The sequence below is a fragment of the Aquarana catesbeiana genome, linkage group LG05, assembly GCF_042186555.1.
Source record: "Aquarana catesbeiana isolate 2022-GZ linkage group LG05, ASM4218655v1, whole genome shotgun sequence".
NCBI classification, from domain to species: domain Eukaryota; kingdom Metazoa; phylum Chordata; class Amphibia; order Anura; family Ranidae; genus Aquarana; species Aquarana catesbeiana.
In genome coordinates, this window is record NC_133328.1 from 504368057 (window position 1) to 504394436 (window position 26380).

Sequence of the window (26380 nt, forward strand, 5' to 3'; positions counted from 1 at the left end):
CATATAACGATGGCAGGCAGTCCAGAAGTGGTTAAAAAAAGTGGTTTTGTTTGCACATGTTTGGATGATGGAAATCAACAGAGCTTCACCACATTCACTAAGCTCTGGAGCAACTGCACTTGGAAAAGTGCACTGTCTGTTTGACTTTAGTAAATCAACTCTTAGGGCTGGTGGAGGTGGATTGTACGAGGGGGAGAAAAGGAGCATTAACTTGTGGCAACAGAGCTGGGCTGGTTCACACTGCTGCGATGTGAGAACCCATGTGAATCCAACTTATAAACAAGAAAAGATGACACCAGATCCCGCATGTGCACCACAACGCAAGTGTGAGATCCAGCGCTGATGTCATTGGTAGGCCAGCAGTAAAAACACAGAAAAAGAAGTCACTGAAGCCACTGATGACATCTACTTCTCAAAATGGTGGAGGTGGATTGTACGAGGGGGAGAAAAGGAGCATTAACTTGTGGCAACAGAGCTGGGCTGGTTCACACTGCTGCGATGTGAGAACCCATGTGAATCCAGTACGGGTTCCCGAATCGCATAGAATTCACAGCCAGTTCACTCTGCCCTATGAGAACCTCTGTGGGTGTCAATAGAAAATGAATGACACCCCAAGATCGGTTCCCATATAGCAGGTCGAACTGTCAATTTGGACAGGAATCGGATCGCATGGGTGTTACCTGAAATTTAATGAACCCATTACAAAGATCTCCAGTGGGGCCCCTTAAAGTGTTTAAGTTTAGTAAAGTTTCTTTTTACACAAGGCAAAGTAATCATTTTATACATGTTTGAGGCCAAACAGCATGATTGGGATACCCTGCTGGGGGGGCTCTTGGCGCAGTACCTTGTCCCCATGTTGATGGGCACAAGGGATTCTTCTCCACATCCCTATGTGGATTAGATATGAATGATTTAAAAATATGTGGAGTTCTGCAAGTGTGATCAAGCAACTGTTTAATATGTAACCTATATTGTATATGTTATTTTACTACTAATATTGAAACAAATTGTGATTATAGCTAATATTTCCATATTGATTTTGATAAAAAGTAATTTTATATTTAGTTGTAAAAGTAAGAATTATTCTTATACAGTAAAAACATTTTTTATTGCATTTTAAGCGAAAAATTTATCTACTTAATGATGGGAACTCAACTCTAGATCTCCTTGCAATTTGCAAGCAGAAGCATTTTTTATTTAAGCAACATGACAAAACTGCTATCTTTATGGCTTAATACTATAAATGTTGTTTTTACATGATAAATACCCATGTTTATCTGTTAATCCCTCGTTTGGTAGCTATGGAATCCAAATCCACTGAGAACATCATGTCTACAAATCCTTAAGGACTAGGTCAGACATTCTCTATAGCCCTCCCATAAAAGAAATATATAATTGTTTGAAAAAATGGTACCATTTGGTGCAGAAAATATTTTTTAGCATTATGTGTCAGCTGAAAGCTGGTAAGATATGCTTCAACTCATATGAACACATTTGAAGAAACAAAAAAAAAAAAAGAAAATAGATTATAACACAATATACAACCAATTAAAACATTTCAAACAAGGAATGTGCATTTATCAAGATACATTTATTGAAGTTAAACTCTTGTTTCTTTTATTTAAACAGTTTTGCTGTAATAGATTTAAATGATCGAACATGTAAAGTTCTAGACTCTAACTGCAAGATCATGTATTTCTGCTTTAAAAAAATGCTATTGGGACAAAAAATTGTGACATAGTTGTATTATCCAACTCATAATTAAGCCATACTCCCTGTTACCAAGGAAATGCTACAATATTTGATCAAAGTAAAATTAAAGAATACCATTCCCCACAACACTGAAAATCCCTGATGCACCTTTGCATACCAATCCCAAAACACCTGTAAGTCACCTGTGGAATCAAAGATTTATTCTGTTACTCACATTTAATTAATTCACACTTACTGGCCTATCAAGGCACTAGTAAAGTAGCCAGGACTTCACAGCTGTCCCCTGGGAAGGCTACATCATTTGTGCCTTTCAAAGATCTTGGCTTTAAACTGTGAGATCTTGTGAGATTTCACAAAATCTTGTGAGATCCCAAAGAAAAGGTCTTGGTATTGTGTATATCTTGCCATGGCTTTGGCAACTTATGTGTTGGGTAGTCTAATTTCACTTAAACTACCATATCCATGACAACTTATAAACAAGAAAAGATGACACCAGATCCCGCATGTGCACCACAACGCAAGTGTGAGATCCAGCGCTGATGTCATTGGTAGGCCAGCAGTAAAAACACAGAAAAAGAAGTCACTGAAGCCACTGATGACATCTACTTCTCAAAATGGTGGAGGTGGATTGTACGAGGGGGAGAAAAGGAGCATTAACTTGTGGCAACAGAGAAAACAAGGCGCAAAACAAACAAAGAAGCATGCTATTTCTGCAATACTCACCTCTTTTGTGGGCATTGTCCCCTGCAGACTCACTGTTCCCTGCACATCTTTTCAGTTGAATGACACCAAGGGGGAGATTTAGTAAAACTGATGCACACAACAGAATTAGGTGCAGCTGTGCATAGTAACCAATCAGCTTCTAGGTTTTATTGTGAAAGCTTAATTGAACCGAAGTTAGAAGCTGATTGGTTACTATGCACAGCTGCACCTGATTCTGTGTGCACCAGTTTTAGTAAATCTCCCCCACACTGCCATCCAACCACCTCTAAAAAGCCCAGGTTGTCATTACCATACCTCTGAGGCCTGGATATGTCTATGAGCACTGATCTGTTCATTAGAAAGGACTTCACAAAGCAAGTGAAGAAGAAGAATGACCTCTGACATTATACAGCTCAGCCATAGGTAACTTGGATTTCAGATAGGTAAGCTGGATTTTTTTTTTCTGTATTATGGGGCAGGGAAATGGCTACTGTACAGGGGTGAAAATTAGAGGGCTGCTTTTACATCACTTTACATCAGCTGTATTGCACATGTTTGGCTTTTAAAATTATTTTATTGATATTAAAGAAAAATTGAATAGCAGGGAAAAGGTATCTAAATGAAAGAGCACAGACTATAAAGGTATCGCCACACAACAGAGATGCTTACACCAGCGGTGCCTACAGATAAGCTTCCTGTTCAGACTAAGTTTTGCTTGATCAGTGGTTCAGCATTTGACTAATATAATGGTATTCAGCCAAGCCAAACTTGAGAAGTGAAACATATATTAGTGGTAATATTGTCCCTGATAAATGTTATCTATAGTATTACTGCTCCTGATAAATGCTACAACATCCAGCTCAGGGCTCCTTGTTGCTAGGGAGCAGGTGGCTGCAGCATCCCAACATCCATGGACTAATTCTGCCCAGCCTACTACATTCATGTCAAGTGAATGTCAACAAAGAGGGTCTGTTTGATGTAAAAGAATAAAAACAGCATGGGACATCCCCCCCAAATTTATACCATACCCTTCATGTATGGTATGGTTTTTAGGTGTAATCCCACAAAAAGCAAAAAAAAGTTGATAAAGTTTAAAAAAACAAGACAAAAAACAAAAGCTAACAACCAAAGATGCTATGTGGATTGGCTGATGAAATAGATGGCTACCTGATGGCTAGAAATGGTTTTATATGCATTCTATAGGTGGACTCCATGCAAAAAAAATGGTGCGGGGTCCCCCTAAAATTTATATGAGACCCACCCTTTGCAGCTATAACAGCTTCAACTCTTCTGAGAAGGCTGTCTACAAGGTTTAGGAGTGTGTCTATGGGAATTTGACCATTCTTCCAGAAGTGCATTTGTGAGGTCAGGCACTGATGTTGGACAAAAAGGCCTGGCTCACAATCTCCACTGTAATTCATTCTAAAGGTGTTCTATCAGGTTGATGTCATGACTCTGTGTAGGCCAGTCAACTTCCTCCACCCCAAACTCGCTTATCCATGTTTTTATGAACCTTGCTTTGTGCACTGGTCCAAATCATTTGGTGGAGGAGGGATTATGGTGTGGGGTTGTTTTTCAAGGTTGTTTTTCAAGGGTTTCAAGGGTTTGCTCCTTAGTTCCAGTGAAGGGAACTCTTAAAGCATCAGCATACCAAGTCATTTTGGACAATGTCGTGCCCACAACTTTGTGGGAACAGTTTGGGGATTGCCCCTTCCTGTTCCAACATGACTGCGCACCAGTGCACAAAGCAAGGTCCATAACAACATGGATGAGCAAGTTTGGGGTGGAGGAACTTGACTGGCCTGCACAGAGTCCTGACCTCAACCTGATAGAACACCTTTGAGATGAATTAGACCGGAGACTGCGTGCCAGGCTTTCTCGTCCATATCAGTGCCTGACCTCACAAATGCGCTTCTGGAAGAATGGTCAAATATTGCCATAGACGCACTCCTAAACCTTGTAGACAGCCTTCCCAAAAGAGTTAAAGCTGTTATAGCTGCAAAGGGTGGGCTAACTCAATATTGAACCCTACGGACTAAGCCTGGGATGCCATTAAGGTTCATGTGTGTGTGTAAAGGCAGGCGTCACAATACTTTTGGTAATATAGTGTACATAAATATACTGGTCCAAGCTAGATCAATGTAATTATATATAACATGCCTATTCTTTAATATAATCAGGTAATAAATTTCACATACTATCCATGTAATGGGAAAGCAGTGTATTGGCACTCTTAAATCTGGGGGCCAATTAGCTTTGGCATTCTAATGATGAAGAGTCACCACAAATTCTCCAGATAATTCGGCCTGTTAAATTCATTGGGAAATAATGAAAAGTATTTTTACAAATAAAAGGATTCGGTTTTCCTAACATTACAATGGGGTTATGACCCACAAATAGTGTGTAAATGGGATCTACTTTAATTTTTATTTCTTTTCTTTTACCTGAGTTCTTGTGCTAAAGAGTCTTCTTCCACTGTTGAATAAAAAGAAATAAGAGTAAGTCAACGTACTTGTCAAACACAGAGACTTCTTTGATACTTTTAAGACATAAATTACTGCTTGAAGAAAACAACAAGGGATAGCTATGAAAGTGCAGTGCTTACTTATTAGCATTTCTAAAAATCTCATATTTGAATGCTTGCAATTCTTTTTTTCTTTCTAGGACATGTGGTGGGAAAGCTTTGCTCTTGTTAGCAGTAAAATGATCTGAGAAAGATGAAAGCTGGTGTTTATCAATACCTGCCCACACAAGGGTACACAACATATTGACAGAGCCAACAGGTGGTTTAAAAATTATTCATGTTGTTATAACAGCGACACTTGCGGAAACACACTCCGCGTAGATAATAAATGAGCAAGCCAGTTTCAGTTTAACCCCCGACTGCAACGCGGTGTAAAGATAATCCATTATAACACTAGCATGAAAAGCTTTAGGCACATAAGTATCATTAGCGGCCGTAATGCTGCAGTGCTTGAGTTTACTATTTTTTTTTACATACAAATGAAGCAATGTCACCCATAACAAGCAAAAGCAACATTGTATGTGTTGGTTTAACAATGACTCCAAGGCATTCCTTATGCAAACCTACTTTGGGAATGATTCATAAAAGCAAGAATAATATTGTTTGCCTACAACAGCCAATCATGCATTAACATTTTTTTTTAACCAGAGTTAGACTGATAGGTGCAATCGGATTGGTTGCTAATAACAACACATTTGTATTTCCTTCCTTTTTTTTTATCTCAACAAACAGTTGTGAAGGAACAGCCATTTCAGTGGTTGCTTAATTAGTCATTGAGAAGAAGATCTATTATTGCTACTAACTAGGTAAAATTCTGTTACCACTCACCCTATGGCATTGTCTTGCATAAATTTACCATGTGGGATTACATCATTATGTTTGCTGAGGTCCTTCATTTAATCCTATGTTAGGCCCCCTCTCTGCCCACAAGCAGAGCTACTGTGTAGAATAATTCATATACAGGCAGTCCTCGAGTTACAAACATCCAAATTACATATGACCAGTGGCGGCCGCTCCATTTGGAGCGCATGGGCGCCGCCCCCCTAATCCATGCGCCTGGCCCCAATCTACATGCAGGGCACTAGACATGTGGATTTCAATGGTTTTTTTTTTAAGCACATGATTGGAGCCTGAGGCACTAATTGGCTTCAAAAAAGGGTGGGCTCGGGGGGCAGAGCCCGGTTGTGTGGCATTAGCAAATTAATATTTGCTAATGTCTTCCTGCTTCTCCTCTCAGCCAATCAGGAAGCATGTCCTGAGACCTGATTGGCCAGGGAGTCTTAGGTCTCCCGGCCAATTGGGTCTCAGAGCCCACTTCCTGTTTGGCCGGGAGGAGAAGCAACGGCCCCTGCTCTTCCCTCGGCATGCTGGAGCGAGGAGCAGCATCGGCCTCCTAAGGTAAGGTTACTAATTGCCGCCGTCCGTCTCCCGCGAGGGGCACTGATTGCCGCTGTCTGTCTTCCGCGGGGGGTCCACTGATCGCCACCGTCCGTCTCCTTCCCCTGGGGGGGTGTGGCATTAGTGTAGTGTGAGTGAGGCGGGCAGGTAAGTATGACTCATACTTACAAATGGAGGGAGACAACAGGAATTGAGGAAATGTATGGAGAAAATGGACATTGTAATATATATTATCTTTTTTAGGTATTTTGTTTGTTTTAGATAAAGTAGGGAAGAGCCCCCCTCCTCCTTCTTTCTTTCCTACACTTCTAGACTCCAAGACCCCAATTTAATATGTTTAATGACTTGCCGACCAGCACACGCCGATATACCTCAGCAAAGTGGCACGGGCGCGCAACACAATGCACACGTATGTCGCTGCGTCATCGATGTCCACTGATGGCCGTGATCATGGCACGGAGAGGCAGAACAGGGAACTGCAACAAGGCATTCCCCTGTTCTGCCTAGCAACATGACAGGGATCTACTGCTCTCGGTGATCGGGAGCAGTGATCTCTGTCACGTTTTAGTGAGCACATCCCCCCTACAGTTAGAACACACCCAGGGAATACACTTAACCCCTTGATCGCACCCTAGTGTTTAACCCCTTCCTTGCCAGTGACATTTACACAGTAATCAGTGCATTTTTATAGCATAAATGGCAATGGTCTCAAAATAGTGTCAAAAGTGTCCGATCTGTCCGCCGCAATGTCGCAGTCATGATAAAAATCGCCACCATTACTAATAAAAAAAATAATAAAAATGGCATAAATCATCCCCCTATTTTGTAGACGCAATAACTTTGCGCAAACCAATCAATATACGCTTATTGCGATTTTTTTTACCAAAAATATGTAGAAGAATACATATTGGCCTAAACTGAGGAAGACAAATTTTTTTTATATATTTTTGTTGGGATATTTATTATAGCTAAAAGTAAAAATAATTGCTTAATTTCAAAATGTTCGCTCTTTTTTTGTTTATAGCACAAAAAAACCCCGCAGAGGTGATCAAATACCACCAAAAGAAAGCTCTACTTGTGGGAAAAAAAGGACATCAATTTTTTTTAGGGTACAACGTCCGCGCAATTGTCAGTTAAAGCGACACAGTGCTGTATCGCAAAAAAAGGGCTTGGTTAGGAAAGGAGTGAATCCTTCCGGGGCTGAAGTGATTCATTTGCAAGTGAATTTTCATTTTGCTCAGTAAATGTGGGCAAATTGTGCTGACTTTAATCATCAAATCATGTAGAAGTTGCAATTTATCCCCATTTCCTGGAGACAGTCCCCATGGTGAAGGGTCAGTTCCCTGAAAACAGGCATCCCCAGAATTGGCCCAGGGAATACATTTTGTCCCCAGGTGTATAAAGCTTGTAGTGTACAGGCTCTGCCAACTCAAAAATGGCGCCACTAAGACACCCTGCCTTTGCACAACTAGTAATGCTGCCACTCACATGCAGACCCCTTCAGCCGTACTGCTTCTAACTCATGTTGCAAGCACCAATCTATGTTTTTGCTTGCAGTGTGATTGTTTGGAGCCTGTGCATTGCAAACCATACACTGCCTGGTGGCTCCCAGGGACAGTGCTCTACACTGTAAGTTACTGCAGATGGCTGGCCTGATGTTACTTTAGACCTCTGAACAAGTGCGTTACTTAACCTCTTGCAGACCTCTCGCCTGCAATGTTCTATGAGCAAGTGGTCCATACGGGTGCAGCAACCTAGCTGTACTTCAACGCTTGTTTCCGGGTACAGGGCACACATGCTCACCCCCACCAGCCTACTTCCGCTGTGATTGCACACAGCAAGAGTTTGTCAGCAGGTCCCGACCAACACAGGGCTCTGTACAGAATGATTGATCTCTCTGTTTCTTTTCCCTGCAAATTAGGGAAAAGAAACATAGAGATATTTAGATATCTATTAAAAAGCAGCACATTTTACACACATTATCACTTGTTAGGCACCCATTTAGCCCCTTGATTGCCCTAGATGTTAACCTCTTTCCAGCCAGTGTCATTAGTACAGTGAGAGTGTATATAGTATTATCACTGATCACTGTATTAGTGTCATTAAAAATGTCAGTGGCAGTTAGTCAGTTCCCACCCAGCGTCAGTTACTGTCAGATTGCCCACGCACTATAACAGTCCCACTATAAGTCGCTGATCACCACCATTACTATTACAAAAAAAAATAATCCCAGTGTGTATATACCATCGTTTGTACATGCTATAACTTTCATGCAAACTTATCAGTATATACTTATTATTTTTACCAATGGCATGTAGCAGAATACATTTTGGCCTAAATTTATGAATAAATGTGATTTTTTTATTTTGCTTTATTGAATATGTTTTATAGCAGAAAGTAAAAAATATTTGTCTTTTTTGTTTAAATAATAAAAATAAGAAATTCAGCGGTGATCAAATACCACCAAAAGAAAGCTCTATATGTGTGAAAAAATGATATACATTTTGTTTGGGTACAGTGTTGCATGACCGAACAATTACCAGTTAAAGAAGCACAGTGCTGCTGAAAAAGCCATGGATCTAGAGAGCCTTCCACGCCTCCTATTCCACATATGCCAGAGGGGTCACAATCCTGATCAGTATATCCTTCCCATGTGTGATGGAACATGTTCACACTGACCCCCAGGGTAAATATGTACTTATAGTGTTCACTGTCTGGGGTGTCCGATATATTGTGGTAGGCGTTTACATCCCCCCTCCTTTTTCCTCCTCCACCTTATACACCATAGTAGAGAAAATCACTCCATACTGCCCTGCCAGACTGTTACTTATGGGCGATTTCAACGCCATTCTGGCCCCAGACCTGGACAGACCTACCCCCCCCCAAACAATTCTCTACTGACTTGCTCTCATGGGCAGAGGTGCTAGGTGTAACTGAGGTGTGGAGATGGAAACATCCCACGTCCAGAGCATACTCCTGTTTCTCCAATACGCATAAAACTTCCTCCCGCATCGACCTCGCCTTTGCCAACCCGACTATGCTGACAGATGTGCTAGACGCCTCATACTTGCCCAGCGGACTCTCAGATCACTGCCCCCTACTCCTTACAGTTCGCTCCCCGTCCTCCCGTTCCTCGCCCCTTTGGCGCCTAGGAACCCATTGGATCTCCCATGCCGACCTGGCAGATACTATTCCACCATGCCTAGCGGAATACTGGGATCTTAATACGGGGTCCTCCTCCACAGCGGTGACCTGGGATGCCTTTAAGGCCTTTACCAGGGGGCAATATATCTCTTCTATTGCTGGGATCCGGAGGGAGCAGGCAGCTATCACTATTGCCCTACAGACAGCTGCACAGCTTCAATCAGACGTCTATGCAGCTGACCCTACTGACACACACTTTGACTCCCTCAATGCGGCGAAACGTGACTTACACCTCCACCTCACCGAGGTTACTAGACTTGACCTTTACCGAAACAAACAACGGTTCTTTGAACAAGGAGACCGCAGCGGTCACCTCCTAGCAATGCTGGTACAACATGACAAACCCCTGACGGTGATCCCTAGTGTGGTGTCCCCTTCGGGAGAATCGGCCTCCTCCCTGCCAGACATACTAGAGGCCTTCCGCCAGTACTACAGTTCTCTCTATACCTCAGGGCTACCCTCAGACTTCCGGCCACAGGACCTTGCACCCTGGTTGGACCCCTTGGCTCTTGGCTGGCTGTCTGACGGGGAGAGAGAGTCCCTGGTGGGGCCGATTACCCCAAGGGAGGTACTGAAGGCGATTAGGTCCTTCCCTGTGGGAAAGTCTCCTGGCCCAAATGGACTACCCATTGAGTTCTACAAGACTCATGGGGACTTACTGGCCCCCAAATTGGCACAGCTTTATTCCCAATGTTTGGCTGATGGTGCCCTCCCGGCTTCCATGGGTCATGCCCATGTCATTCTTATCCATAAAGCGTCTAAAGACCCCACGTCCTGCGCCTCCTACAGGCCAATCGCCCTACTTAACACAGACTTTAAGATCCTCACCAAATTACTAACCATGAGACTACAGCCCCTACTACCATCTATCATCGAGACTGACCAGACTGGTTTCATGGCCAATAGAGTGACAGACGTAAACTTGAGGCGCCTGTTCACCAACATACACACGAAACATCTCAATGAGGGATCTAGGGTGGTGGCCTCCCTAGACATTGAGAAGGCCTTCGACACGGTCGAGTGGCCTTTTCTCTGGGAGGTCCTCCACAGGATGGGGTTCCCCCTGCTCTTCATTAAATGGATGAAGGTCCTTTACCGTGACCCCACCTCGGCCATTAAGCTGGGAGGGGGCCTGTCACGGTCCTTCCATCTGTCCAGGGGCACGCGGCAGGGCTGCCTTCTCTCTCCAACCTTATTTGCCATCGCGATGGAGCCACTTGCAGAGGCCCTTCGCACCTCTCCTCACGTTAGGGGGTTGCGGGTTGGCTGGCTGGAGGAGAGGGTCGCCCTGTACGCAGATGACCTCCTACTCTTCCTTAATGACGCGGGTCCATCACTCGAGGGAGCCCTGCAGGTCCTCAACTCCTTTTCCTCTGTCACGGGCCTCAGAGTCAACTGGACAAAATCTCTCCTGTTCCCCATCGACCCTGCGGCCCATGACACAGCTCCCACTGATATCCCTCTTCAATGGGTAGAGAATTTTAAATATCTAGGGGTGGCGGTCTCCAGGCGGGCTTCTGACTACTTACCCCTAAATTTGTCCCTGGTAGTTCAGGAGACTCAGAAACGGCTGAAGTCATGGGAATCGTTGCCTCTTACAATATTGGGATGCATGAATTTGTTTAAAATGAAAATACTCCCCAAATTCACATACTTATTTTGCCACTCTCCACAGTGGATCCCTAAATTTTTTTTCATACGTCTACATCGTCTCCTCGCCTCTTTCATATGGGGATCCCAATCCCCCAGATACAGCTGGACCACACTGATACGCCCGACCTCCCAGGGTGGCTTGGCATGTCCGGATCTACACAAGTACTATCTGGCCACCCAGCTAGTAACAGCCGCTTGGTGGTTCAATCCGGACATCTCCAACTCAGCTACCCAGGTCAAGGCGGCAGTGTTGGGATCCCTAGAGGCGCTCAAATTTTTGCTCTTTCGAGGCCCTCGGGCCCCCTATCCACTGACACCCTCCATGCGCACCACGCTGCGTGCATGGGGGGCAGGTCTCAAAATTGAAAAATACCCTCAACAGGCAATCTCACCCAATGCTCCCCTTTGGCTAAATCCAACTCTGAAGCACATCTATAAACTGCCCGAGCCCCATGCCTGGACCAAATTTAACATAAAAACGGTGACACAGATTGTTTCCAATCAATCCCTAGTACCGCTCTCCAAACTGAACTCCGATTTTAATATACTGCAGTCCTATTTTTTCAGATTTCTTCAACTCTCCCATGCCTTCGGCTGCCAATTCTCCAGCTCCCCTCCTCAACTAGTCCAATCTTCACTGGAAGACCTTCTTAGGTCGGATTGTACAAAAAAACCCACTTCTCAATTATATTCACACCTGACTATCACCTCCCTCCCGACACTGGAAAAGCTAAGATCTAAATGGTCCCGTGACATCCCCGACTTTGACAGTGATGACTGGGATGATGTATGGGATTTCCCATTTAGCTCCCTGGTCTCTCTGAGAGATCGCCTGATCCAATTCAAAATAGTCCATCGGGCATATTTCACTCCTCATAGACTACACAAAATGAACCCCGACTCCCCTCCCGAATGTTGGAGATGTGGTGGGACTCCTGAGGACTTCACCCACATCTTCTGGACCTGTCCGGCAATTGTCAGCTACTGGCAGGAGATATTAGACTTTATCACACAAATCACCTCTGTGCCACTGCAACCATCAATGTCAATCTGCATACTAGGCCTGACTGAACAACTAATTCCTACAGTGGCAGGACGCACACTGGTGGGATTGCTCCTGTTCTATGCCCGTAAAGCCATCGCCCTTAGTTGGCGCAAATCAACCCCCCCTCCTCTTTCTCCATGGAAACAATTAATTAACAATAGATTACCTCTGTATAAAGACACATATGACAACAGAGGCTGTCCCAACAAATACAGCAAAGTCTGGTCTAAATGGCTGGCAGATCCCTCCACTGCTTCGGAGACCTCTCAGTAGATCCCAATCATGAAATAACCCCCAAGCGGGTGCCAGGTGTACACAATGAATCTATAATATGATACCATATCATGTACAAATATGCATAGCATTATCTAGCGACCCAGTGAACTGTGCCGGTATAACCACTATCATACTCTGTATTTCATGCCAGATATTTACGTATGATGCGGTGATAGCGTGACTCCTACATATAAGACCAATGTATGTTTTGAGTGTTTGTTCTCTCTTTGTTTTTCTCTTTGAAAATCAATAAAAAGACTTAAAAAAAAAAAAAAAAAAAAAGAAGCACAGTGCTAAATAGCAAAATACGGCCTGGTCATGAAGGGGGTAAAACCTTCTGGAGCTGAAGTGGTTAATCATGACCCCTGAACTCTGTATGTTACTTGATGAATAAGTAATGCAAAGAATTTAGAAGTCAAGATTAAGTAATCAAAAAATATATGCAGCGCCTACCAAAAAAAAATAACTTATGTAATACATATATTATGTAGCACATAAACTTAATAATAAAGTGTCATAAATAAATATAATATGTGTGTGTGATCCAAATCCTGTACCTGCAAACAGAGGTAAAAAGTAGGCTTACCAGAGCTTCAACCTCCTGAATAGAGGCAAACAATGCATGTATTACAATTGATGGATGGGATGGATGAATGGATCTGTGTCTCGAGTAACCTGCAGCCTGATCACCAAACACTTCCAACACAGCAGCCGTTCTGCTGTTTCTTTGCCTTGTTAAATGCCACTCAGTATCATCCCAAGCATGCAGGACAAGATAAAAAGGTGTCTCTCATAGTGAAGACTTCATTATGAAATCAATTAATTAACCACTTGCCTACGGGGCACTTTCACCCTCTTCCTGCCCAGGCCAATTTTCAGCTTTCAGTGCTGTCGCACTTTAAATGACAATTGCACAGCCATGCAGATGGCAGAGACAGATAGAGCTTTCTTTTGGTGGTATTTAATCACCACTAGATTTTTTATTTTTTTGCTAAACAAATAAAAATGAAATGACAATTTTGAAAAAAAAAAAGTAATTTTTCTCCTCCACTGATGTACACTGATGAGGCAGCACTGACAGGCACTGATAGGCTACACTGATGGGCAGTGATAGGTGGCACTGATATGCAGCACTGATGGGCATTAATAGGTGGCACTGATGGGCACTGATAGGCAGGAATGAATAGGTGGCACTGATAGGCACTGATAGGTGGCACTGATGGGCAGGACTGATGGGCACTTATAGATGGCACTCATAGTTGTCAATGATGGGCACTAAGGCAGCACTGGTGAGCAATGATTGGCAGCACTGGTGGGCACTGATCGGCAGCACTGGTGGGCACTGTTGGGGCTGCACTGCTAATCAGGACACTGATGATCAGTGCCCTGATTGTCAGTGCAGACGCCCCCACTGAGGAGCATGCGCTGTCAGCATGAGGAGAGGAATGCCAATAACCGTCATTTCCTGTGAGGCACCAGTCAAGCAGAAGTAAGTATTAAAACTGAATTCCAGGAATTCAGTTCCTTTGTAAAAAATAAAGGCACACTTTGAGTTCAGTTCAAGGATTTCCTGGGCTTAAATCTATTATTTACATCTGCCAGTTTTAATGTTCTCTGGGAAGACAGCTAAAGCGGTATTTCTGGGACCCTGACACTGATGTTTTAGGTCTAAACATATCCAAAATTAGAGTTGGAGCAGCTGCTATGCCTGCCTCTCCCCTTCTCCTGCCCAGTCACTTAAGCCTTTGTATTACAAAATAAAAAGGCTCCTCTGAATGGGCAGCAGAGTATAGGGGTTGGCATAGCTGTTCTGTGTGCCTTTCTTTCCTCTCTTTTAGCCCCAAGTGTCAGTGTATGCTCCAGCAGACCCATACACCTGTTATACATATTTAAAAGAGAAAAATTCAGGAGATGTCATGCACCTCCCTGGACTCAACTCATAGTGTGCTTACACTTTTTACAAAGTGGCTGGATTCCTGGAATTCAGCTTTAAGCTTACCAGAACTTTAACCTCCCAAGCAGGAGCAGTCAGTGCATATATTATAATCCGCGGGGTGAATGGATCTGGAGCTTGATCCACAGTAGTTCCAACACAGCAGCCCTTTGCTTGTCTCCTTGATTTGCTGGTAAAATTTGGCTCACTAGCACCATAAACATACAGGACAAGATAAGCAGAGGGCTCTTATAGTGCAGCAAGCTTTATTGTAAAATCAATCAACATAAAACACAATATTTTCAACATACAGAGTTGCTGCTTCCACCCTGGACAGCAACTTGTGATGCCAGCAGACTCAAACTCTAGCCTACATACGTTTCGTCCAATAGGACATCACCAGGGGTTACGCATGCTTACAAGTCATACTACATTATAAAGGTTTAGCCCATGCACCCCTCCCCACTCCCTAGACTCTCAGTTAACCTGGAATGGATCACTTGTGTCCAAATTCAATCATCAGCTTAGATACACAAGTAAACAGCACTGAGGGGGGAATAGAGAGTCAGATGTCAAAGGCTCATATTCATCAAAGAATAGACTCTTAATACCTATGTAAAGTAATGCACAAAGTTTAGGGGTCAAGATTAAAGTAGAAGTTCAGCTTAAAACTAGCTCTAAATCTACTTACATTCTAAGACTAACCTATCTAGCTTCACTATACAAACCTTTTCTGAAGCCGCTTCAGTTCGGTCCCATGCTAAACTGTCAGTGCTGACTTCTGTATGTGGAGGCGACTGCAGAAGAAGCAGTCGACAGCAGAAGCTCCATAGTAACTCTACGGGTGACGTTACTTCCAAGGCATTTCCCAGCCACTGTCCACTGTCTCCTGCACACAGCATCCGCCACTGGAGATCGGACTGGATCAGCTTTAGAAATGGTGTGTATATTGATTTTTGCTTTACAGGGCTAGATAGGTTAGCTTTAGAATGTAGCTTTAGAGATCTGCCTGTAAAGTGGAGCATCTGTAGCATATATATAACATGCTGTAGCAAAAATTACATTTCTAAAGAAAAAAAAAAACGAGTCAAATCACATTTGAATTGAATCGTGGTTACAATTGCTGGCACCTGGCTATTTAAAAAAATAAAGAAAAAAATGGCCAAATTAAAAAAAATGGCTTGGGGTCCCTCAAAAACCATTACCAGATCCTTATACGTGCATACTGCCTGGCAGGCCAGGAAGGGGGGGACAAATAAGCACCCCCCTTCTGAACTATACAAGGCTACATGCTCCCAAAATGGGGGGTGGGTGCTTTGGAGCACCTTGCCCCTATGTTGATGGGGACAAGGGCCTCTTCCCTACAACCCTGGACTATGGTTGTGGAGATCTGCTGGTGGGGGGCTTATCAGACTCTGGAAGCCCCCTTTAAGAAGGAGGCCCCCAGATCCCGCCCCATTCCCCATGTGAATGGGTATGTGGTATATTGTACCCCTACCCATTCACCAAAAAAGTTTCAAAAATTAATAAAAACAGTAGACAGGTTTTTGACAATTCCTTTATTAAAAAAAAAAAAAAGAAGATTGTCCACTGATGTAGATCCAATGTCCGTTACCACCGTTGGACTCGGAAATAAACACTCTGCCATCAATGAAGGCTAACCTCCGCCTTTTGACAGTTCTTATATAGGTAAGGGGCAGGGCCACCAGGTGACATCACCAGGTGGAGAACAGCCCATTGAGCGCACAGAAAATTTGGGTGTTCAAAGAGCACCAAAACGGGCATAGTTCGGCCTAAATTTTGCTTAGCCCGAATCGTTTGCCCAACACTAGTTTTAAGCTGAACTTTCACTTTAAGTTACACACAGTTCAGCCTTAATTCTGACTCCTGAATTCTGTGCACTACCTATTCCTGACACCTGCATTTGTACATGATTTAATCATGACCCCTGAACTCTGTGCATTACCTAAAATCTCAATAAAAACATACTAATTAGAAAATATATGTTTGGGTTTTCAACTTTGTCTATGACCCTATTGGGGAGATTTTCCATAATTTCCTGTCCCTTTTATGCTATAGCAGAAATGGGGGGTGCGGTTGTCACCAGTAATTAAAATATTGTCAGATGTTCTAACTGTTCCTTTCCCATCCCTACTATAAATTTGCTTTTGTCTGTGTCCACAAGGAGACTATTCCCATTAGAGACGACTCTTACAGGGAGTCTAACTCGTCACTGTCCATTCGAAATGAAACTTCATATTTTGGCTGGAACTGGGCTTTACATTCTTTTAAACTCTGTGGTGATTAACAATTTCAGTGCTTGCAAACGTGCATCACTTGAGAGTATTTTATGCTTGGTACGGCACTGGATTATTGGAATATGTTTATGTAAAAGATCCTAGTCTGACTTTCTTTAATAAAGTAAGAAAGTAGAGTGTAATTCTGGTCAGCGCATACATACAGTATATAAATATGTAGTGTGATTGTACTGTCTTTTCACTGTCTGCTATTTTACAGATCTGTGTGAAAATAAATGTACTCTCCGCAGGGCTTTAAATCTGAAGTCAGCCATGAAGTTCATTTCAGAAAACTTCTTGCTTCTTTGTGTTGTGGATAATTAACAAGTCAACTCCACTTCCAGCCAATGATAAAATAGAAGGATGCACTCCTACTGGGAACTAATGAATAAAAGCTTCCCCAGAGGGACTTCTGCAACTTTCACATAGAAAAATACATTTCAAATTCATATACATGGATAATATGCCATTTTTAAATTTTAACTGAAAATGTTCCCTAATATAAAAATTACTTAAACACTGAGCAAATTGCACTCTTTACCTGTTTGTTTTGTTTCAGTTAACTATATATGAACTATTGCAAAGTAATATTTAAATTTAGCTTTTTACAACAAGCTGGTGACAAGTGTGAGTCTAGTTCTCCAGTATCAGGGGTACTGAATAAAATTCACGGAGGTCAGATCGTAAAATATTCTTCCAATCGAGGTCCGAATCGCATGTGTGATGACGCAGATCCTTCACATCACAGCCCCCTCCTCTTAAATCACAATCTCATTCTTTCATCAGATCCTATGCCCCACCCCCTCCTTACCGGCATATGACAATTCTCCCTTCACATCACAGTTTCCCCTTCACGGCAGTGTCTTCAGCCCACCTTCACATCACACCCCCCCCTCTATTTACAGCATTGTCCTGAGCCCACCTTCACATCACACCCTTTCCAGTCACAGCAGTGTACTCTGTCCCCCTCTTCATATTACCCCTCACAGTGGCATCCTCTATCCCCCCTTCACATTAACCCCCCCACAGCAATCCCCTCTGTCCCCCTTCACATTACTGCCCCACAGCAGTGTCCTCTGCCCCCCTTCACATTGCTGCCGCCACAGTGCTATCCTCTGTCCCCCTTTCACATTACTGCCCACAGTGATTTCCTCTGTCCCCCTCTTAACATTAACTCCCCACAGCAATTTCCTCTGTCCCCTTCACATTACTGCCCCACAGTGGTGTCCTCTGTCCTCTCCTTCACATTACTGCCCCCATAGTGATGTCCTCTTTCCCCCTTAACATTAATGTCCCCTCAGCAATGTTCTCTGTCCCCCCTTCACATTAACCTCCCACAGCAGTGTCCTTTGTCCCCCTTCACATTAGTGCCCCCACAGTGATGTCCACTGTCACCCCCTTCCCATTACTGCCCCCACAGTGATGTTCTCTGTCCCCTCCTTCACATTACTGCCCCCACAGCCACAGTCATTCTTCACATTAACCCACCACAGCAGTGTTCTCTGTCCCCCTTCACATTACTGCCCCCACATTGGTGTCCTCTGCCCCAATCACATCTCAGCCCCCCTTTACATGACTGCCCCCACACAGTGGTGTTCTCCCTCACATTTCAGCCTCACAACAGTGTCCTCTGATCCACTGCACACCCCCCCTGCACATCACTACCATCATAGCCATTGTAGTGATCTCCTCTGTCCCTTTACTGTTCTACTTACACAGAGGAGAGCGGGAGGCTGTACTGTTCTGAGCTGCAAGCAGGAGCCAGCTTTTCAGCCAAGCTTCGGGCCGCTGTCATTCTCAGGAGAGTGAAGAGCATCAGGCTGAGGCTATACAGTTCTGAATGCCATGGTGGGGGTGGGAGTGGCCGGAGATAACTTTTTATTTAACAAGCTGATGATTGGTTGCTAGGACCACCCTGTGTTCTAGCAACCAATCACTTGCTGGTTAACTTGAAAAGTTAACTACTGCAGCGCCCACTTGCGATTTAGAAGTGTATAGCCTGCCGCTCTTCACTCTGCTGAGAATGACAGTGACCGAAGCTTGGGGGGGAAAAGCCAGCTCCTAAATGGGGGGACTGCGACGGTCCGGATAGGACAGCAACTCAGTCCGGATCTGGACCACGGTTCGCCATTTAGTGATGACCATACTATATAGGCAAAATTTTGTAAACATCTGATCATCACACCTACCTACACTGTATGGCCAAAAGTACAGTATGTGGACAACCATCTATATTATTGACTGCAGGTATTTCTAGTGAAGGGTACTCTTAATGCTACAGCACACAAAGGCATTTAAACATTTGTGGCAAAAGTTTGGATAAGGCCCTTTTCTGTTCCAATATGACTGTTCTCTTGTGCACAAAACAATCTCCATGGAAGCATGGTTTGATCAGTTAGGTATGAAGGCACAAAACCCTGACTGCACCCCCACTGAAAATTTGTTGGATAGATTGAAATGCTTATTGTGAGGTAGGTATTCTTACAAATGCTCTTTTGGCTGAAAAGGCACACTACAAAATATGAAAAGCCTTCCCAGAAAAGTGGGGGCTGTTATAGCCACAAAGGGGGGGTCAACTCTAAAAATATCCATGATTTTTAAATAATATGTCCAACAAGCTCCTGGGTGCCCACAGACTTCTGGCCATACAAAGAACCAAGTTTAAAGCTGTGCATTACAAACCTGAAGAGCAGGATCTCAGTTTTTACTGTACACAGACTGTTGAATACCTTATCTTGTCACAGTAGCAGGGTCCAAAGGCTATAATGCATCCTGTGGCCTTCTTTTCCCAAAGTAGAGCCAAGCTGGATAGAATCATGGTGTGGGTAACAAGCAGCTACTGGCAATCAAGTCAGCATTCAAAGGGGACCATATCTATTGGAAAGCCTGTCCTATTCTTCACCAAACACAAAAATCTAGACTACCTAAGGACTGCTAAATGTCTGACACCACATTGGGCTAGGTGGGACTTTTTTTTTTTTTTCTTATTTCATATTCCTTATTGCCCAAGGTCCAAGAATGGAAAAGTGTATGCCTTAGTCTGCATATTTGCTGACACTCCTGAATCTTCCCTCTCAGATACCATTCTGTCCTCACAAATTTTTTTACTGATACAGCCTTTGTCCCTCAGGAAGTTTGGCCACATTTGCTAAAAAACTTTCCATGATCATCCATTAGCAGAACACTTTGGAACCCATAAGACACTGTGACTGATCCAATGTCTCCATTTGGTGGCCTAATCTTAGTCAAGATTGTAAGGACTAGGTGAAATCCTGCACAAATTGTCTTCACAATAGGAACAACAAATCTAAAGCCTGGGGCCTATTAAAGCCTTTGCCCATTCTAAAACATCATTGGGAAATGGTCTATATGGACTCAAGAAACCTCCTCCTTCTAAAGGGTATACCAGCTTTCTTATGGTCATGAATCAACTATCCAAGATGTCCCACTTCATACTCATGGTTGGCACGCCTACAAGAGGTAATACATTTGCATGGCGTATCCAGGAACATTATATCAGATAGAGAAGTGCAATTTACTTCCAAGTTCTGGAAATCTCTTTGCATACCATATTCAAAGTCATCGACAAATGGAGTGTACCAATTTCAACGTTTTTCATCCATTTCACGGCATGACTGGGCATCATTGCAATAGCTTGCAGAGTTTGCCTTTAACAACTCGGTCCATTCAACTACAAACCAAGCTCTGTTCTGAACCGATTATGGCTTCCATCCTTCCTTCTTGCTGAAGGTTATTCCAAAAACAGCATTGATCTGCAGTCCAGGGTGAACTGGCCTTCCTGCAGATCAATTTTCAATTACACAAGGAAGTTATGGAGAAAGCTCAGGAGGGCACCAAAAAATACTTTGATAAATGAATAAAAGGTAATATAGTCCTGAAAATTGGAGATAAGTTCTGGTATCCACGGCCAATTCGAAGCTTGCATGCCCATCACAGGAAAGTAGGGCCAGGGTATATTGGTGCATCTGAAGTAAAAAGAGGAAATTAACCCTGTGGTTTATGAATTCATGCTTCATGGTTTCTACAAGATATATCCAGTGTTCTATGTCTCATGACTCAAACCAGCTGTTCTTGATCCCTTCCCTGGAAGGAGTGACCCATCACCTCCATCCATATTGGTGGGAGAAAAAAGTGAAATCAATCCTTAACTACAGGAAGTGGGGAGACCAGATCCAGTACCTTATCTAGTGGGAAGGATATGACCCTGAAGAAAACTCTTCGGAACCAGAAGATAACATATGTACTCCTGAATTACTCTAGTATTTCACCAGCAAGTTTCCAGAAAATAATATTAAAATGAGTTTGCACGATCACAATCAACTAATAATTGTACTTTTGAAGCTGCAAGCGCATAAGTGTAAACAATAAATATGATCAAGTAATAAGGTGCTGCGCTTACTATACCCTTAAATCAAAAAAAGTCCTGAATGTAGTGCTAATAACGGCACAATTAAAATATAGCGTGGGTGAATGCAATATTAAACCCAAGAAATTTGTGAAAGCCACCACCAGGTGGTTATTAGCACTACATTCAGAACTTTTAAAGTGTGGACGTTCACACAGTATTCTGGATTTTTTGCACAACAGATCTATCATTTAAGTTTGTCTACATTTTTTTGATATGCATTTTGTTTTTTTTTTTTTTTTTTTTAGATTTTAGGGTATAATATTTTGATAGCGCAGCTCCTTATCACTTGGTCAAGTTTCCAGAAAAGATGGCCTGAATGGGCATCCAGAGACTGCCTGTTGGAAGAGGATGCTAACTGGTACATATGTGTCAATTGGCAGGCTAAGAATTCCTTCCAGTAACTTACATAGGCACATGTGTTTGCATGTCAGTCGCACACATCCAATCCCAGAGTTGATGCCAAATGCCCTGTTTAAGGAAAGGAGCTGTGACTGGCAATCACTGGATGATCTTCAGCTATCTGTGATACTTGTTCTTGTGCTCCTCGATTTTGTGCTACACGATTACCTATTACTGACTCAGCTTGTACTTGGACTGCGCTCTGCTTGACTCCTGACCTCAGCTTGCTACTAAACCTGATTTCCACTTGATCTTTTACGTAAGGCTTAGCCTGGCTCCTAACCTCACTTCTGTATCCTGCTGTGCCATGTATGACCTTTGATTCAGACCATGTCTCCCATCCTGGTTGCTTGTTCAAGACCTTGGCTCGGTTTGTGGACAATGGCTCTTCTTTCTACTGGTGCACTTCTGCTTCCCAGACCCGCCTCATGGGTCCTGCCCTGCACTATTATGCCAGGGGCATACAGACCGTCGGCTAGGGTTCCTCCTGAGGTATCTCTGAGATTTCACATCTACTACCTGGACTCAGTCTCTATCAACCATATTTATGGGTAACTACCAACCATCTGAATCCCTGACACCCATGCTACTTTGTGCCTTGCACACCTGTCTCCATGCTCAGGGGTGTTTAGACCAGAGCCACAAGGGAAGACCTGTTGTCACTTTGGCCTCCAACCAGGTATGCAACACTTGTAAGGATCCATACAAGTAAGCCTATTATAGTTAAACACATCAAGTATGGGCAGTCCCTGTTCATGGATGCTGTTTGCTGTCACTTTGCTTATGGTAAAAGAAAGGCATTCAGAGTAGTTGATGTTTGCAGTGTGCTGCTTATGTAATATTGTCTCCTTGGAGCATGGACAGGCACCCAGAGTGTCAACAGAGGAAGCAAAGCTTCTGTCTGGAGTGGTGCTGCTTGGTTTTGCCAAGCTGGGGGGCACTTTAAACCTGGGCATGAACATATTTGTTAAACCTGGGCTATTTAATTGACAAGCCAGGAGGGAGCTAGAATGTGATTGACCACATCAGCAGCAGGAGCAGCACTCAGCCCCATCTGCCAGATGCAGGAGGACTGTGAATGGCCACATTCACAATGGGGATAGAGAGTGCAGAGCCTGGGAAAGGAGGACAGAGTGCAACACAAGGGTGGGGGTCACAGGCATCTCAGAGAGGGAGAGGGAGTGACCTGAGATTGTGGTCTATATCCCGCTGTGCTCCCTGCAAAATTACCAAGGATAAAACAAAGAAACCCTGCCATCTGCATCTAAAGGAGAGAGGTACCTACAGCCAGGTAAAGTGTGATCCACATCTCACCCATCCAGGAAAGCATGGTCTACTTCTCATCTGCTTCCATCCTGCCTGTAGGATCAGCCATCTGAGGACATTCATTAGATGTCAGAATGGTGAGCGACCTTGTGTCAAACATTAACACTTTACCTACACTCTTTGGGGCAATACTGCCAATAGTAGAACTTTTTGGGAACACATCATCCTTTCAAAGTCCGTTATTTGAAACATTCTTGTGTATTATAGATACCTTTACTTGAAGGTTGAGCTCTTTAGTGTGAAGTTTAATGCCAATCCCCCCCCCCATTTGTGCAGATTTTTCTACTAGCCAGTGGTTAGTTAGATCTAGTAGATGAACACAGGACCTCAGTACTTAGCTGTATCTTTTTCACTACATATTGGAGAGTCTTATTGCATTGAATTCTGTTTATTGTCACCTGCAGTGTCATTCTCCACACTCCCAACTCCCAAATCATTGCCTTTAGTCACTGTCAAACTGTTTTAACTAATACGTTTATGTAGGGGTTATTTCTGCTTTATTGAAGTCTAATTTTAGCTGTATTGGTGTGTCAGTGCATTTGTGGGCCCCGTTACTGGTGGGGTCATCCCTGGAAATGGTAGGAGAACTGAATATTTCTAGCAGCTCCTTTTGGGGGTCATTACTACACTAAGCTGAGTAAATATTCACTTAGTAGCAGTGGTGGCTCACCCATATGGGGTGCAGGGGTGCCGCCCCCCTAATCCATGCGTCTGGCCCCTAATCTACATGCAGGGTGCTGAAAAAGCATGGATTTCAATGGGTTTTTTTTTTAGAGGCACAGGATTAAAGACAGAGGCTCTAATAGGCTTTAAAAAGGGTGGACTTGGGGCGCAGAGCACTGCTCCTAGAGCCCACCCAGTTGTGTGACAATAGCAAATTAATATTGCCAATTGCCAATCAGGAAGCAGATTCTGAGTCCCGATTGGCTGAGAGGAGAAGAGATTGTATTGGCCGCTGAGGAGGAGAAAACACAGGGGAAGCCACCGTGAAACAGAGGAGGAGGAGAAAACGCTGGGTAAAGCCGACGAGGAGCAAGCACTGCCCGCGACCTAGATGGGGTAAGTGTGGGGCTGGTGTGACTGACCGACCCACCTACCGACTGTGCATGGGGAGGGGGGGTGTTGGCGGACGGTTTTGGCACCCCCTCCACCAACAAATGGAGCACCAGCTGCCACTGCTTGGTAGAGTAAACATAAGCTTTGCTTAGTAAGCATTCACTTTATTGTGTGGACAGTCACTAAACTACCAAATTACCAAATTAAAGCTATAGTGATCCTGGGTCTGATTTACTAAAACACCAAACAACCAAAAAGATGAAGGGAAAAAGCTAAGTTTCTTCAGGATTACATGTCTGATTTAAATACAGGCTTACTTCATCACATTGTACACTTTAATAAATAGATCCAACTGTATGTCATCTCTTTTCACACCACTTCATACTTCAGTAAATCCAGTCTGCGCCCTCTTTCACAGCAAATTACCACCATATGAGATGGTCCTAATTAGGCCTGAAAAGAGAGTCTGGAGTCACACAATAGGGCCAATTTAAAACAGTGAGCAGATACCGCTATTCACTCCTTGTTGAACCTTGCAGTATTACTCCACACTGTGGCCTGATATTTAGTCTTCACTCCAAAAATGCAGGCCACTGTTCATATCATATGGAGTCACATGGAGTTCTATCTGCTGCAGAGAAAACTTAATGATTGGAGGAGAGACTGGTCACATAAATATGACAGGTAATTGACTGTGCTATCGCTCTCCTGACTTTTTGTTTCTCTCTATTTATTTGAATAGCACTCTGCTTGCTTCATTACTCTGCTGTATGTTTAATTATGTATTATATACAGTATATTACTATTATATTATCAAAACAAATAAATATACGCACACAATCTAGTTTCATCAAATATTTAATTTTGCTGACTTTTAAAGGGCATTGTTATATATTTAGAATAACAAGATCTTTGACTTTGTATAACCAATGCAACATACCTTTCATTTCTTTTGAGAGTATGCATAGATGTGTGTCTTCTCTATCTACAGCCATCTAAAAAGAATAAACACATTACCTAATGAATTAACATGCTATATCATTCAAAATCCTAGGTTTAGTCCACCCAAAATTGATATTTTAGTTTTTATTAGATGCTTAGCATGAAAAAACATGTATTATATTTTTTGGAGAAGCTGTTAGTTAGGTAGGTTTGTTAGGACTCTTAGTTCTGTTGGTTAGGTCTCTGTAGACCTGCAGGATGGCCATTACAAAGCTTTCACACCTTTCAGAATGCAAGATCAAATGTTTCAAGGTGGATAGAAACATCCAAAACTTCTAGAAAGACAGGAACAGAGTCAGGAACTATGACACTATATCTTGTCTTTGAGCTAAGCAAGACAGCTAAGCAAGCTCTGGTCTGACTCAGTGCATCAAGTTCCAACTAAAATATCACTTTAGGGTGGCATATTAAATATTATCAAAGTTTATCAAAGATTGTAATCATTTTGTATATTAAATAATAATATATTCAGTACACTTTGGTTGAGCTGAGGCAGTTGAGTTCAGTATCCTAGACTGGCTGAACTATTAAGGTGTTACTAAACCCAGGACCCTGCATGTACTATATCTGGTCTCCCACAGTGCACAGAACATGGAAATGCTAAAGTTTTAATAAATATAAACTGCTAAATACCTTCTCTAGTTTTGTGACTTCTAAGAGTGTCTGGTTAAAGCATGTACAATATAATGAGTTTTTATTCTCATTCTCTGACTGTCCTGAGAGGCTGCAGGACCCCTGACCCACTGTCTGGACAGTGCTGATTGGCCCTGGGCTGATCAAATGCACTCTCCCAAGAAAAAAAACTCTCTAGCAATACACAACAAACTGAGCATGTGCAGATTGCCCCCAAGGCTTTGTTTTATCAGGAGATGGTTTGGGGACTGTGAAAGAAGCGGAGGATCACAGAAGACAGAATCAAACAGCCTTTTTACACTTTGCAGAGAATTAAACCCTTAGGTTCCACAGTGAGTATAACAAGAATGCTTTACTGCATATACAGACTGTTTTTACTGTTGTGGGTTTGAGTAACACTTTAAGTGAAGTCTACACAATCTCTGACTTATAACAAATGGGATAGGCTACAATTTTAGATTTACCGATCAGTGATACTGCAATTAATTTTTAGTTTGCAGCTTTTAATTGACCAAAAATTGAGAACTGAAGGTGGTACATATAGTTTCTAGCAATCAGGAGTAGCATAAATATAGTGGGAAGGGTTATTATAAAGATAAATAAGCAAGGTTCAGCGTATAAATATATAGAAGTATATCAACGACCATGCATGTTGCTTTATTATATATATAACAATACTCTGTGTGCTACTTTGCAATCGTGATTTTTGTGGTATATAATACTATGTGTTTTGTTCCAAATATTGTGAAAAAGTGTACCTACACACAAAGGAAACATTTTTTATGCATTT

General features: G+C 42.9%; 1 protein-coding gene across 6 annotated transcripts in view; it reads right to left on the bottom strand.

The window, feature by feature from the left end:
* Positions 1–26380, bottom strand: part of ST18 (ST18 C2H2C-type zinc finger transcription factor) — a 599563-nt gene that overhangs the window by 141064 nt on the left and 432119 nt on the right. For all 6 annotated transcript variants that reach the window (XR_012244522.1, XM_073631586.1, XM_073631585.1 and 3 more), the window contains 2 exons: positions 24896–24950; positions 4860–4890 (listed from right to left, as the gene is read on the bottom strand). Coding sequence is in view for 5 of the 6 variants with exons in the window: in XM_073631586.1 (XP_073487687.1) it covers positions 4860–4890; positions 24896–24950 (86 nt within the window). In the remaining variant the exon portion in view is untranslated. The remainder of the gene's footprint in view (positions 1–4859; positions 4891–24895; positions 24951–26380) is intronic.